Source organism: Bombina bombina, chromosome 3, assembly GCF_027579735.1.
Source record: "Bombina bombina isolate aBomBom1 chromosome 3, aBomBom1.pri, whole genome shotgun sequence".
In the NCBI taxonomy this organism is placed as follows: domain Eukaryota; kingdom Metazoa; phylum Chordata; class Amphibia; order Anura; family Bombinatoridae; genus Bombina; species Bombina bombina.
Window position 1 is genome coordinate 1009673604 of NC_069501.1, and position 12331 is coordinate 1009685934.

The window sequence follows — 12331 nt, forward strand, 5'->3', positions numbered from 1 at the left end:
TATGTCTAGGGTGGTTACATATTCCTGTGCACCCTTCCCTTGTTTTCAGTTTGTTTGGATTTGAAAGCTTGCATTGTGTGGCTGTTTTAGGGTCCCAGGTGTTGGAAAGGACCTTGACGAGGTACCTGGGCTTGTCCCATTTGGCCAGATGCGGTAACTAACCTTTCCATTTTTGCTTTTAAATCTTAGCTGAGAGCTTGTAAGTGAGTGCTGGGTTTTCTCTGTGTGTTGTATTAATTTATTTTGTAAATTTTCCCTATGGTACTTGCACCCAGACCTGTCTGGGGTTAACTGCTTGTGGCTCTGGGGACAGCACAGCTTCCTGTGAGTGCCAGTGGCACCCAGGGCTGAGCATGTTGCAGGGTCATAGGATGTGTACCCGGTCCGGTATGAGAGTGCAGTTCCCTTCCGTGTTTTGTATATGTCTAGGGTGGTTACATATTCCTGTGCACCCTTCCCTTGTTTTCAGTTTGTTTGGATTTGAAAGCTTGCATTGTGTGGCTGTTTTAGGGTCCCAGGTGTTGGAAAGGACCTTGACGAGGTACCTGGGCTTGTCCCATTTGGCCAGATGCGGTAACTAACCTTTCCATTTTTGCTTTTAAATCTTAGCTGAGAGCTTGTACGTGAGTGCTGGGTTTTCTCTGTGTGTTGTATTAATTTATTTTGTAAATTTTCCCTATGGTACTTGCACCCAGACCTGTCTGGGGTTAACTGCTTGTGGCTCTGGGGACAGCACAGCTTCCTGTGAGTGCCAGTGGCACCCAGGGCTGAGCATGTTGCAGGGTCATAGGATGTGTACCCGGTCCGGTATGAGAGTGCAGTTCCCTTCCGTGTTTTGTATATGTCTAGGGTGGTTACATATTCCTGTGCACCCTTCCCTTGTTTTCAGTTTGTTTGGATTTGAAAGCTTGCATTGTGTGGCTGTTTTAGGGTCCCAGGTGTTGGAAAGGACCTTGACGAGGTACCTGGGCTTGTCCCATTTGGCCAGATGCGGTAACTAACCTTTCCATTTTTGCTTTTAAATCTTAGCTGAGAGCTTGTAAGTGAGTGCTGGGTTTTCTCTGTGTGTTGTATTAATTTATTTTGTAAATTTTCCCTATGGTACTTGCACCCAGACCTGTCTGGGGTTAACTGCTTGTGGCTCTGGGGACAGCACAGCTTCCTGTGAGTGCCAGTGGCACCCAGGGCTGAGCATGTTGCAGGGTCATAGGATGTGTACCCGGTCCGGTATGAGAGTGCAGTTCCCTTCCGTGTTTTGTATATGTCTAGGGTGGTTACATATTCCTGTGCACCCTTCCCTTGTTTTCAGTTTGTTTGGATTTGAAAGCTTGCATTGTGTGGCTGTTTTAGGGTCCCAGGTGTTGGAAAGGACCTTGACGAGGTACCTGGGCTTGTCCCATTTGGCCAGATGCGGTAACTAACCTTTCCATTTTTGCTTTTAAATCTTAGCTGAGAGCTTGTACGTGAGTGCTGGGTTTTCTCTGTGTGTTGTATTAATTTATTTTGTAAATTTTCCCTATGGTACTTGCACCCAGACCTGTCTGGGGTTAACTGCTTGTGGCTCTGGGGACAGCACAGCTTCCTGTGAGTGCCAGTGGCACCCAGGGCTGAGCATGTTGCAGGGTCATAGGATGTGTACCCAGTCCGGTATGAGAGTGCAGTTCCCTTCCGTGTTTTGTATATGTCTAGGGTGGTTACATATTCCTGTGCACCCTTCCCTTGTTTTCAGTTTGTTTGGATTTGAAAGCTTGCATTGTGTGGCTGTTTTAGGGTCCCAGGTGTTGGAAAGGACCTTGACGAGGTACCTGGGCTTGTCCCATTTGGCCAGATGCGGTAACTAACCTTTCCATTTTTGCTTTTAAATCTTAGCTGAGAGCTTGTAAGTGAGTGCTGGGTTTTCTCTGTGTGTTGTATTAATTTATTTTGTAAATTTTCCCTATGGTACTTGCACCCAGACCTGTCTGGGGTTAACTGCTTGTGGCTCTGGGGACAGCACAGCTTCCTGTGAGTGCCAGTGGCACCCAGGGCTGAGCATGTTGCAGGGTCATAGGATGTGTACCCGGTCCGGTATGAGAGTGCAGTTCCCTTCCGTGTTTTGTATATATATATATATATATACACACACACACACATACTGTATATATATATATATATATACATATATATATATATATATAATACATATATACACATGACAACAAAATATGTAACAAAAAATATTCTTTCATCTTGACTTTTTATTTTTACATGAAATAGCACTGATGTTAAGTTATTATAAAAATAGCACTTATTTGCAAGCGTGTTGTAATTTACTTACATCAAGTCTTTTTAATATTAGATATGGTTAGCTGGCTTAGATAACACATGTATGTATCCAGATTAGAAGTGTGTAACCTGAATTAGTACAGTTAAATGGACATAGGCAATAACATAGTTTTACAATAATGATTAAAGGCAAGTTTGTGGCAGAAACCATTACATTTCTTACTTGCTGGTAGAGCATGCTATACACTTTTACAAAAACTGATTGAGGCCTTAAAGGGACAGTAAAGTAAATTTTATTTATTTCATGGCTCAAATTTTGCTTCTATTATCTAATCCGCTGTTCAGAAAATATATATTAATATGCAAATAACAGTGCAATAATTACATGTTCTATCACATTGCATCATTTTCATTTTGCACTGTCCCTTTGAGTATTACTGATATATCAATTTTAAAGGGAGAGTAAAGTCAAAATGAAAGTTAAATTGATTGGATAGAGCATGTACTTTAAAACAACTTTACTATTAACTTCTACTATCACTTTTACCTAGTACGATTGATATCCTTTGTTAAAGAATAATTCTGGATGAGCTCAGGAGTGTGCATGTGTTTTTAGCAATCTGGCAGCAGTGTTTGCAGCAATGTTTATAGCAATTTTATACATAGCATAGCATAGCATAGAATGCTAAAGACACTTGCACTCTTCTAAGCTCCAATCAGCCTGCATAGGTTTACTCTTCAACAGGGGATTCAATGAGAACAAATCAAATTTGATAATAGAAGTAAATAGGAAAGTTGTTTAAAATTGCATGTCCTGTCTGAATAACAAATGTTTATTTTTGACATTTCTATCTATTTCAGCTATTATAAAACTGCACATATTCACAACAGTGTCATACTGAGTCCAACTGCAAAATAAACTTTTTTGCAGATATATTATTTGAAGGTGTAATTTATTTATAGCCGTTCTTTCTAATACCCAGATGATTATTGCCTTCATAGCTTTTCTAATACCCAGATGATTCTTGCCTTCGTAGCTTTTCTAATACCCAGATGATTCTTGCCTTCGTAGCTTTTCTAATACCCAGATGATTCTTGCCTTCATAGCTTTTCTAATACCCAGATGATTCTTGCCTTCATAGCTTTACAATTATCCTTGCTTTTGACAGCAGGCTCAGATGTATCCAAAGTGCTAATCTTGAAATGCACACAAAAGCCAGAGACTTTAAACATTAGACAAACTCCCATATTTACTAGGGAATTGGAGATATTTTATGATTCCATAGTAATGTGCTCATTATTTAAATTTCCTCTATCTACAGTTATACAACCTACACAAGTATATATTCCACAAGACATCAAATATCACATAGAGAAGGTACAGAAAGATAATTCAAGTACATATTGCATCTTCTCATGCCAGTAATATAGTGTAAACACTTCATGGTAGTAATTCATTGTGTCTGAATTTTTCTACCTGGTATAATGCAGCATATAACTTTATTGCTATAAAAAAAACACATGGCCCTATTTATCTATAGTGCTGTGGTTACTTGCCTTTCAGGGCAGAGCTTTTCAAACTTTTTTCTGCAATACCCTAATTTAGTTTTGAACATTGTGTCACCTAAAGGTCTACACTTATATAATACCAATAATTTACTAAATAAATATATTCTGAACAAGGGTGGTTGTATGGTTTGTGCTCAAAAAGGGCTATAACCATAAATAATATATTATAATTATTATGTAACAAGTCAATATGTACACTGCATCTATTTATTTCAATGTAATGATAAATATTGCACCCTCTTTATGGGTCATAACTCTTTTACAAATCATAACCTCTTTATATATACCTGCATGTGGTTATCTAGCAAAACGCCTATGAAAATAACGTTTCTGGAAGCATACAGAATATTTTCTATAGTACTGCTAGTTCACTAGGCACATAATACAGTTTTAACGTTGGTACAGCTTTACAGCACCTCATATAGCCAGTCTGAAAAGTGTCTATAAATACAGAGATTTCCAATAATTATATCATATTTTGCACCTAAAAAAGACACAGTATAAGATTGTAACATTACCAATATTGCAAAGTGAAAAATGTACACATAATACAGCAGCAGATTAATGGGGCACCAACAATGAAAACAAACTGAACCCAGTAACAAGTTCCATGACCAGTCAATGTCTTGGTAATGATCTGAAATAATGTGCAGGAACAGCAAACTAATATGTTAAATTGCGGGTGTTAAAAAGTCCGTCATTGAGAAGACAATTTGCTTGATGGACCTTGATTTTCATTTTAAATGCACCAATATTGTTTTGGCATAAATAATGTTGATGAACCAGAAGATGAACTTTATTTAACAGATGGTCTATGCACAGTATCACCGTAAACTACTTCCTTGAAAAATAAAATCATCTGCAAAATGTCCATAAGTTGCCACACTTGTGACGGCATCTGTCATAGCTCACAAAATTTAATTAAAATGATGAACATTCTGTGTTTTAAAATAGGGAAGATACTGCAGCTGCTTATTTTATATTTTATTCTTTGTAAGTGAATTCCAGGGTGCCATTTTGATTTGGCGATATTAGAGAAACTGATATTGTTCTCTAGATTTGTCTTACATTAGAACAGTGATAACCCAGACAGGAGATCAATTTAGAGGAAGCCTCCCCATTATATTATCCAGAAAGGACTGTTTGCCGGAAGCAGTCATCTCCTCTCAAGCACTCACAGAATGAACAATCAGTAAAACAGCCTGAAGTTCTGCCTTACTGGTTCTCTCAGTTACACGTCGCTATCCATTTTCTGTCTTCAGATTTCTTGCAGAAAGTCTACAGGGAAGAGTCCAACCTTCCGTCCAGTCAGAACTTTAATGTAGCCATTTAATTCCTCACCTTTTTGTACTACAATCTGTTGCAAACAGATGGCAAAAAAAGATATTAACTGTCAGTATTTGTTTTCAAGAAACAGATTGGTATCTTTTGTGCATTTTACAAACACAACATAGATAAAACGAAAAAAAACAATGAAGAAATACTGACCCCATTCCAATTTATGAGATTTTTCAATTCAAAAACACTTCAGGGTAACAAAGGTATTGAATAATGTTGTGCTTATATTGCAAACCCATTCCATTAATGTGAGTGTTTCTACTGTGTGAACTAGTAGAGCCACTCACATAATTAAACAATATAAAAGAAAAAACCTTGTTAAACATATGATAAATTATAATAATCCCTTTTATTGCAGGTATTTCAAGCAGGTTTTCTTAGTGAATTTCATAGACCTTCAATGAAGCAAAACCAAAAGTAATACATGAAGACTAATTAAAAATACATGATAATCAAAACGAAACTTTGATAAAGCATGCAAATGTAATAGTCGTTTTAATTTATATATATTATCAAATATGCTTTGTCTTGACATTATTTGTTTAAAAAGCATACCTAGATAGGCTAAGAGCAGTAAAGCACCACTGGGAGCTAGCTTTTGATTGGTGGCAATGCACATATACAGTACCTCTTGTCATTGGCCCACCAGGTGTGCTCAGCTAGCTCACACTAGTGTATTGCTGATCTGGAGCTTACTTTAAAGAAACACTCAAGCCAAAATTAAACTTTCATGATTCAGATAGAGCACACAATTTTAAACAACTTTCCAATTCACTTCCATTATCTAAATATGATCAATCTTATTATATGCGCACTTTCTGAAACACCAGCACCTACTGAGCACGTGCAAGATTCACAGAATATACGTATAGGCATTTTGTGATTGGCTGATGACTGTCACATGATGCAAGGCCTGATATTACTGCATATTTTTTTTATTTGAACGGTTGTCATTTTCTCCAAATAAAAGCTCTAAATGACAATGGACCAGATTATAAGTGGAGCACAAATTATGGTTTTTGCTAAAGCAATATTTGCGCTCCACTTTGTAATACCAGTGCACGCAAATGTGTGTTGGTATTACAGGTAATGCAAACTCATATTTGCATTATACGGAAGCATTTCGCTCTTGAGAGCGCACTTGCATAGGCTCCAATGGGAGCCTTGTTCTGATGCCGTCAGAGACAGCACAGAACCTAAGCGCAGCGGAGGTAAGTAGCGCAGTGAAGGCATGAATATTAAATATATATGTACAGTATATGCTTATATACATATATATGTATGTGTTAATATGTGTATATTTTCTAATAAAGTGATCACTACAATTAGGCCTTTAGGGGAAAACTGAGAGTTATGTTTTTACATAACTTTAAGTTCTTTTACAAAAACTTCTGTTAAAAAAACTTCTGTAAAAACATCACTAGTGGAGTTAGCCTAACATTCCAAAACTATACATTTTCACATTAGACTGTACATATCCCAAACATTACTTACATAAATGTCAATTTTATAGAATTAATTTATTTATTTGTCAACACTCCAAGTGTTAATAACAAAACCTGTGGATGAAAGCCCTTTTTTACCAATAGGTTATATTACACTATTAAGCTTATACAAGAGGTGATAGTACAAAGGGTTAATTATGTGTTGCAGGTATTCCTTAAGTGCTCTTTATTAGATGGAGGGATTAGCGTATTTTTTTATCCTATTAGCATGTTCTTTGGTTGTTCTTAAAGGCCAGGAGGACAGACACACACCAGGCTATGATTACGGCAATCTGCCGAAATACGTAAGCCTGTGTGCCGCGCTCTCTCTCCATACAGGTGGCAGGCTGTCACTATTCTTTGTAACCTGGAAATTTTAAACAAGTTTTGAATAAAGAGGTATATTTTACTGCATTTTCTTCTTCTTGTTCTTAAAACATAAATATATATGTATACAGGGAGTGCAGAATTATTAGGCAAGTTGTATTTTTGAGGATTAATTTTATTATTGAACAACAACCATGTTCTCAATGAACCCAAAAAACTCATTAATATCAAAGCTGAATAGTTTTGGAAGTAGTTTTTAGTTTGTTTTTAGTTATAGCTATTTTAGGGGGATATCTGTGTGTGCAGGTGACTATTACTGTGCATAATTATTAGGCAACTTAACAAAAAACAAATATATACCCATTTCAATTATTTATTTTTACCAGTGAAACCAATATAACATCTCAACATTCACAAATATACATTTCTGACATTCAAAAACAAAACAAAAACAAATCAGTGACCAATATAGCCATCTTTCTTTGCAAGGACACTCAAAAGCCTGCCATCCATGGATTCTGTCAGTGTTTTGATCTGTTCACCATCAACATTGCGTGCAGCAGCAACCACAGCCTCCCAGACACTGTTCAGAGAGGTGTACTGTTTTCCCTCCTTGTAAATCTCACATTTGATGATGGACCACAGGTTCTCAATGGGGTTCAGATCAGGTGAACAAGGAGGCCATGTCATTAGATTTTCTTCTTTTATACCCTTTCTTGCCAGCCACGCTGTGGAGTACTTGGACGCGTGTGATGGAGCATTGTCCTGCATGAAAATCATGTTTTTCTTGAAGGATGCAGACTTCTTCCTGTACCACTGCTTGAAGAAGGTGTCTTCCAAAAACTGGCAGTAGGACTGGGAGTTGAGCTTGACTCCATCCTCAACCCGAAAAGGCCCCACAAGCTCATCTTTGATGATACCAGCCCAAACCAGTACTCCACCTCCACCTTGCTGGCGTCTGAGTCGGACTGGAGCTCTCTGCCCTTTACCAATCCAGCCACGGGCCCATCCATCTGGCCCATCAAGACTCACTCTCATTTCATCAGTCCATAAAACCTTAGAAAAATCAGTCTTGAGATATTTCTTGGCCCAGTCTTGACGTTTCAGCTTGTGTGTCTTGTTTAGTGGTGGTCGTCTTTCAGCCTTTCTTACCTTGGCCATGTCTCTGAGTATTGCACACCTTGTGCTTTTGGGCACTCCAGTGATGTTGCAGCTCTGAAATATGGCCAAACTGGTGGCAAGTGGCATCTTGGCAGCTGCACGCTTGACTTTTCTCAGTTCATGGGCAGTTATTTTGCGCCTTGGGTTTTCCACACGCTTCTTGCGACCCTGTTGACTATTTTGAATGAAACGCTTGATTGTTCGATGATCACGCTTCAGAAGCTTTGCAATTTTAAGAGTGCTGCATCCCTCTGCAAGATATCTCACTATTTTTGACTTTTCTGAGCCTGTCAAGTTCTTCTTTTGACCCATTTTGCCAAAGGAAAGGAAGTTGCCTAATAATTATGCACACCTGATATAGGGTGTTGATGTCATTAGACCACACCCCTTCTCATTACAGAGATGCACATCACCTAATATGCTTAATTGGTAGTAGGCTTTCGAGCCTATACAGCTTGGAGTAAGACAACATGCATAAAGAGGATGATGTGGTCAAAATACTCATTTGCCTAATAATTCTGCACTCCCTGTATAAGCATGTACATATATATTTACTGGAAACACACAGTTCCCTTAGACCGCAATGTAAAGGCACTTTTCAGTGTTGCCCACACCCGCCAACTATGCGCCCAAAGTACTGCCTAGTGCAGTTATTTTATTAAAAAATAAAAATGCTACAATTTTTATTTTTTTAACAGGACAGTCAACACCAGATTTTTTTGTTGTTTAAAAAGATAGATCATCCCTTTATTTACCATTCCCCAGTTTTGCATAACCAACACAGTTATAATAATACACATTTTACCTCTGTAATTACCTTGTATCTATGCCTCTGCAAACTGCCCCTTTATTTCAGTTCTTTTGACAGACTTGCATTTTAGCCAGTTAGTGCTTAGCTGACTCCTAGGTAACGTCACGTGCATGATCTCAATCAATATTATCTTTATGACACACATGAACTAATGCCCTCTAGTGGTGAAAAACTGTCAAAATTCATTCAGATTAGAGTCGGCCTTCACGGTCTAAGAAATTAGAATATGAGCCTACCTAGGTTTAGCTTTCAACTAAGAATACCAAGAGAACAAAGCAAAATTGGTGATAAAAGTAAATTGGAAAGTTGAAAAATTGCATGCCCTATTTGAATCAAAGTTTATTTTGGACTTGACTGTCCCTTTAATAAAATACACTACACTGTATTTTGGGGGCATTTTTTTTCCTTAGTTTGTGAGAATTCAACTTTCTTGTCACTTCCAAAACCTTATTTTCAATGGAAAATTTGTAAGTTAGTAATAGACTACTTAGACTAGTCTAAATGCAAATTTGTTATCAACTAAGAATACCAAGAGAACAAAGCAAAATTGGTGATAAAAGTAAACATCACCGACACCTACCTACATTTATTAACCCCTAATCTGCCACCCCCAACGTCGCCGCAACTATATTAAATGTATTAACCCCTAAACCTAAGTCTAACCCTAACACCCCCTAACAAATATAATTTAAATAAATCTAAATAAAATTACTACAATTCACTAAATTATTACTATTTAAAACTAAATACTTACCTATAAAATAAACCCTAAGATAGTTACAATATAACTAATAGTTACATTGTAGCTAGCTTAGGATTTATTTTTATTTTACAGGCAACTTTGTATTTATTTTAACTAGGTAGAATAGTTATTAAATAGTTATTAACTATTTAATAGCTACCTAGTTAAAATAAATTCAAATTTACCAGTAAAATAAATCGTAACCTAAGTTACAATTACACCTAACATTACACTATAATTAAATTAATTACCTAAACTAAATACAATTAAATACAATTTTAAAAAATTATCTAAAGTACGAAAAAAACCCCCACTAAATTACAGAAAATAATAAAATAATTACAAGTTTTTTAAACTAATTTCACCTAATGTAATCCCCCTAATAAAATAAAAAAGCCCCCCAAAATAATAAAAAGCCCTACCCTATACTAAATTACAAATAGCCCTTAAAAGGTCCTTTTGCAGGGCATTGCCCCAAAGTAATCAGCTCTATTACCTGTAAAAAAAGTACAATACCCCCCAACATTAAAACCCACCACCCACACAACCAACCCTACTCTAAAACCCACCAATCCCCCCTTAATAAAACCTAACACTAGCCCCTTGAAGATCACCCTACCTTGAGAAGTCTTCACCCAGCTGGGCCAAAGTCCTCAACGAGGCCGGGCGAAGTGGTCCTCCAGATGGGCAGAAGTCTTCATCGAAGCCGGCCAGAAGAGGTCCACCAGATGGGCAGAAGTCTTCATCCAGATGTCATCTTATATCTTCATCCATCCGGCGCAGAGCAGCTCCATCTTTAAAACATCTGACGCGGAGCATCCTCTTCCAACGAAGTCTAACTGAAGAATGAAGGTTCCTTTAAATGACGTCATCCAAGATGGCGTCCCTTGGATTCCGATTGGCTTATAGAATCAGCCAATCGGAATTAAGGTAGAAAAAATCCTATTGGCTGAGGTTCAATCCTATTGGCTGATCCAATCAGCCAATAGGATTGAGCTGGCATTATATTGGCTGATTGGATCAGCCAATAGAATGCAAGCTCAATCCTATTGGCTGATTGAATCCTATCAGCCAATCGGAATTCAAGGGATGCCATCTTGGATGACGTCATTTAAAGGAACCTTCATTCTTCAGTTGGACTTCGTTGGAAGAGGATGCTCCGCGTCCGATGTCTTGATGATGGAGCCGCTCCGCGCCGGATGGATGAAGATAGAAGATGCCGTCTGGATGACCACTTCGCCCGGCTTCATTGAGGACTTCGGCCCGGCTGGGTGAAGACTTCTCAAGGTAGGGCGATCTTCAAGGGGTTAGTGTTAGGTTTTATTAAGGGGGGATTGGGTGGGTTTTAGAGTAGGGTTGGGTGTATGGGTGGGTGGTGAGTTTTAATGTTGGGGGGGTATTGTACTTTTTTTACAGGTAATAGAGCTGATTACTTTGGGGCAATGCCCCGCAAAAGGCCCTTTTAAGGGCTATTTGTAATTTATTATAGGGTAGGGCTTTTTATTATTTTTATTTTATTTTATTTTATTAGGGGGATTAGATTAGGTGTAATTAGTTCAAAAAACTTGTAATTATTTTATTATTTTCTGTAATTTAGTGGGGAGGGGTCGTACTTTAGATAATTTTTTTAAATTGTATTTAATTGTATTTAGTTTAGGTAATTAATTTAATTATAGTGTAGTGTTAGGTGTAATTGTAACTTAGGTTAGGATTTATTTTACAGGTAAATTTTTATTTATTTTAACTAGGTAGCTATTAAATAGTTAATAACTATTTAATAACTATTCTACCTAGTTAAAATAAATACAAAGTTGCCTGTAAAATAAAAATAAATCCTCAGCTAGCTACAATGTAACTATTAGTTATATTGTAGCTCTCTTAGGGTTTATTTTACAGGTAAGTATTTAATTTTAAATAGGAATAATTTAATTAATTATAGTTATTTTATTTAGATTTATTTAAATTATATTTAAGTTAGGGGGTGTTAGGGTTAGGGTTAGACTTAGGTTTAGGGGTTAATAACTTTAATATAGTGGCAGTGACTTTGTGGGCAGCAGATTAGGGGTTAATAAGTGTAGGTAGGTTGCGGCGACATTGGGGGTGGCAGATTAGGGGTTAATAAATATAATGTAGGGTTCAGCGATGTTGGGGGCAGCAGATTAGGGGTTCATAAGTAATGTAGTGTAGGTGGCGGCAGTGTCTGGAGCGGCAGATTAGAGGTTAATAATATAATGCAGGTGTCGGCGATGTCAGGGGCAGCAGATTAGGGGTTAATAAGTGTAAGATTAGGGGTGTTTAGACTCGGGGTTCATGTTAGTGTGTTAGGTGTAGACATAAAAAGTATTTCCCCATAGGAATCAATGGGGCTGCGTTAGGAGCTTTACGCTGCTTTTTTGCAGTTGTTAGGTTTTTTTTCAGCCGGCTCTCCCCCATTGATTCCTATGGGGAAATCGTGCACAAGCATGTTTTACCTGCTCACCGCTAACGTAAGCAGCGCTAGTATTGAGGTGAGATATGGAGCTCAATTTTGCTCTACGCTCACTTTTTTGCAGCTAACGCCGGGTTTCTAAAAACCCGTAATACCAGCGTTGACTGTAGATGAGCAGTGAGCATAAACTGCTTGTTAGCACCGCA

General features: G+C 37.6%; 1 protein-coding gene across 3 annotated transcripts in view; it reads right to left on the reverse strand.

Moving 5' to 3' along the window:
• Window positions 1–2219: 2219 nt before the first annotated feature.
• Window positions 2220–12331, reverse strand: part of STAC3 (SH3 and cysteine rich domain 3) — a 203611-nt gene continuing 193499 nt past the window's right edge. For all 3 annotated transcript variants that reach the window (XM_053708180.1, XM_053708177.1, XM_053708178.1), the window contains one exon: window positions 2220–5191. In XM_053708180.1, coding sequence (XP_053564155.1) covers window positions 5093–5191 — 99 coding nt within the window. In that variant the 3' untranslated portion in view covers window positions 2220–5092. The remainder of the gene's footprint in view (window positions 5192–12331) is intronic.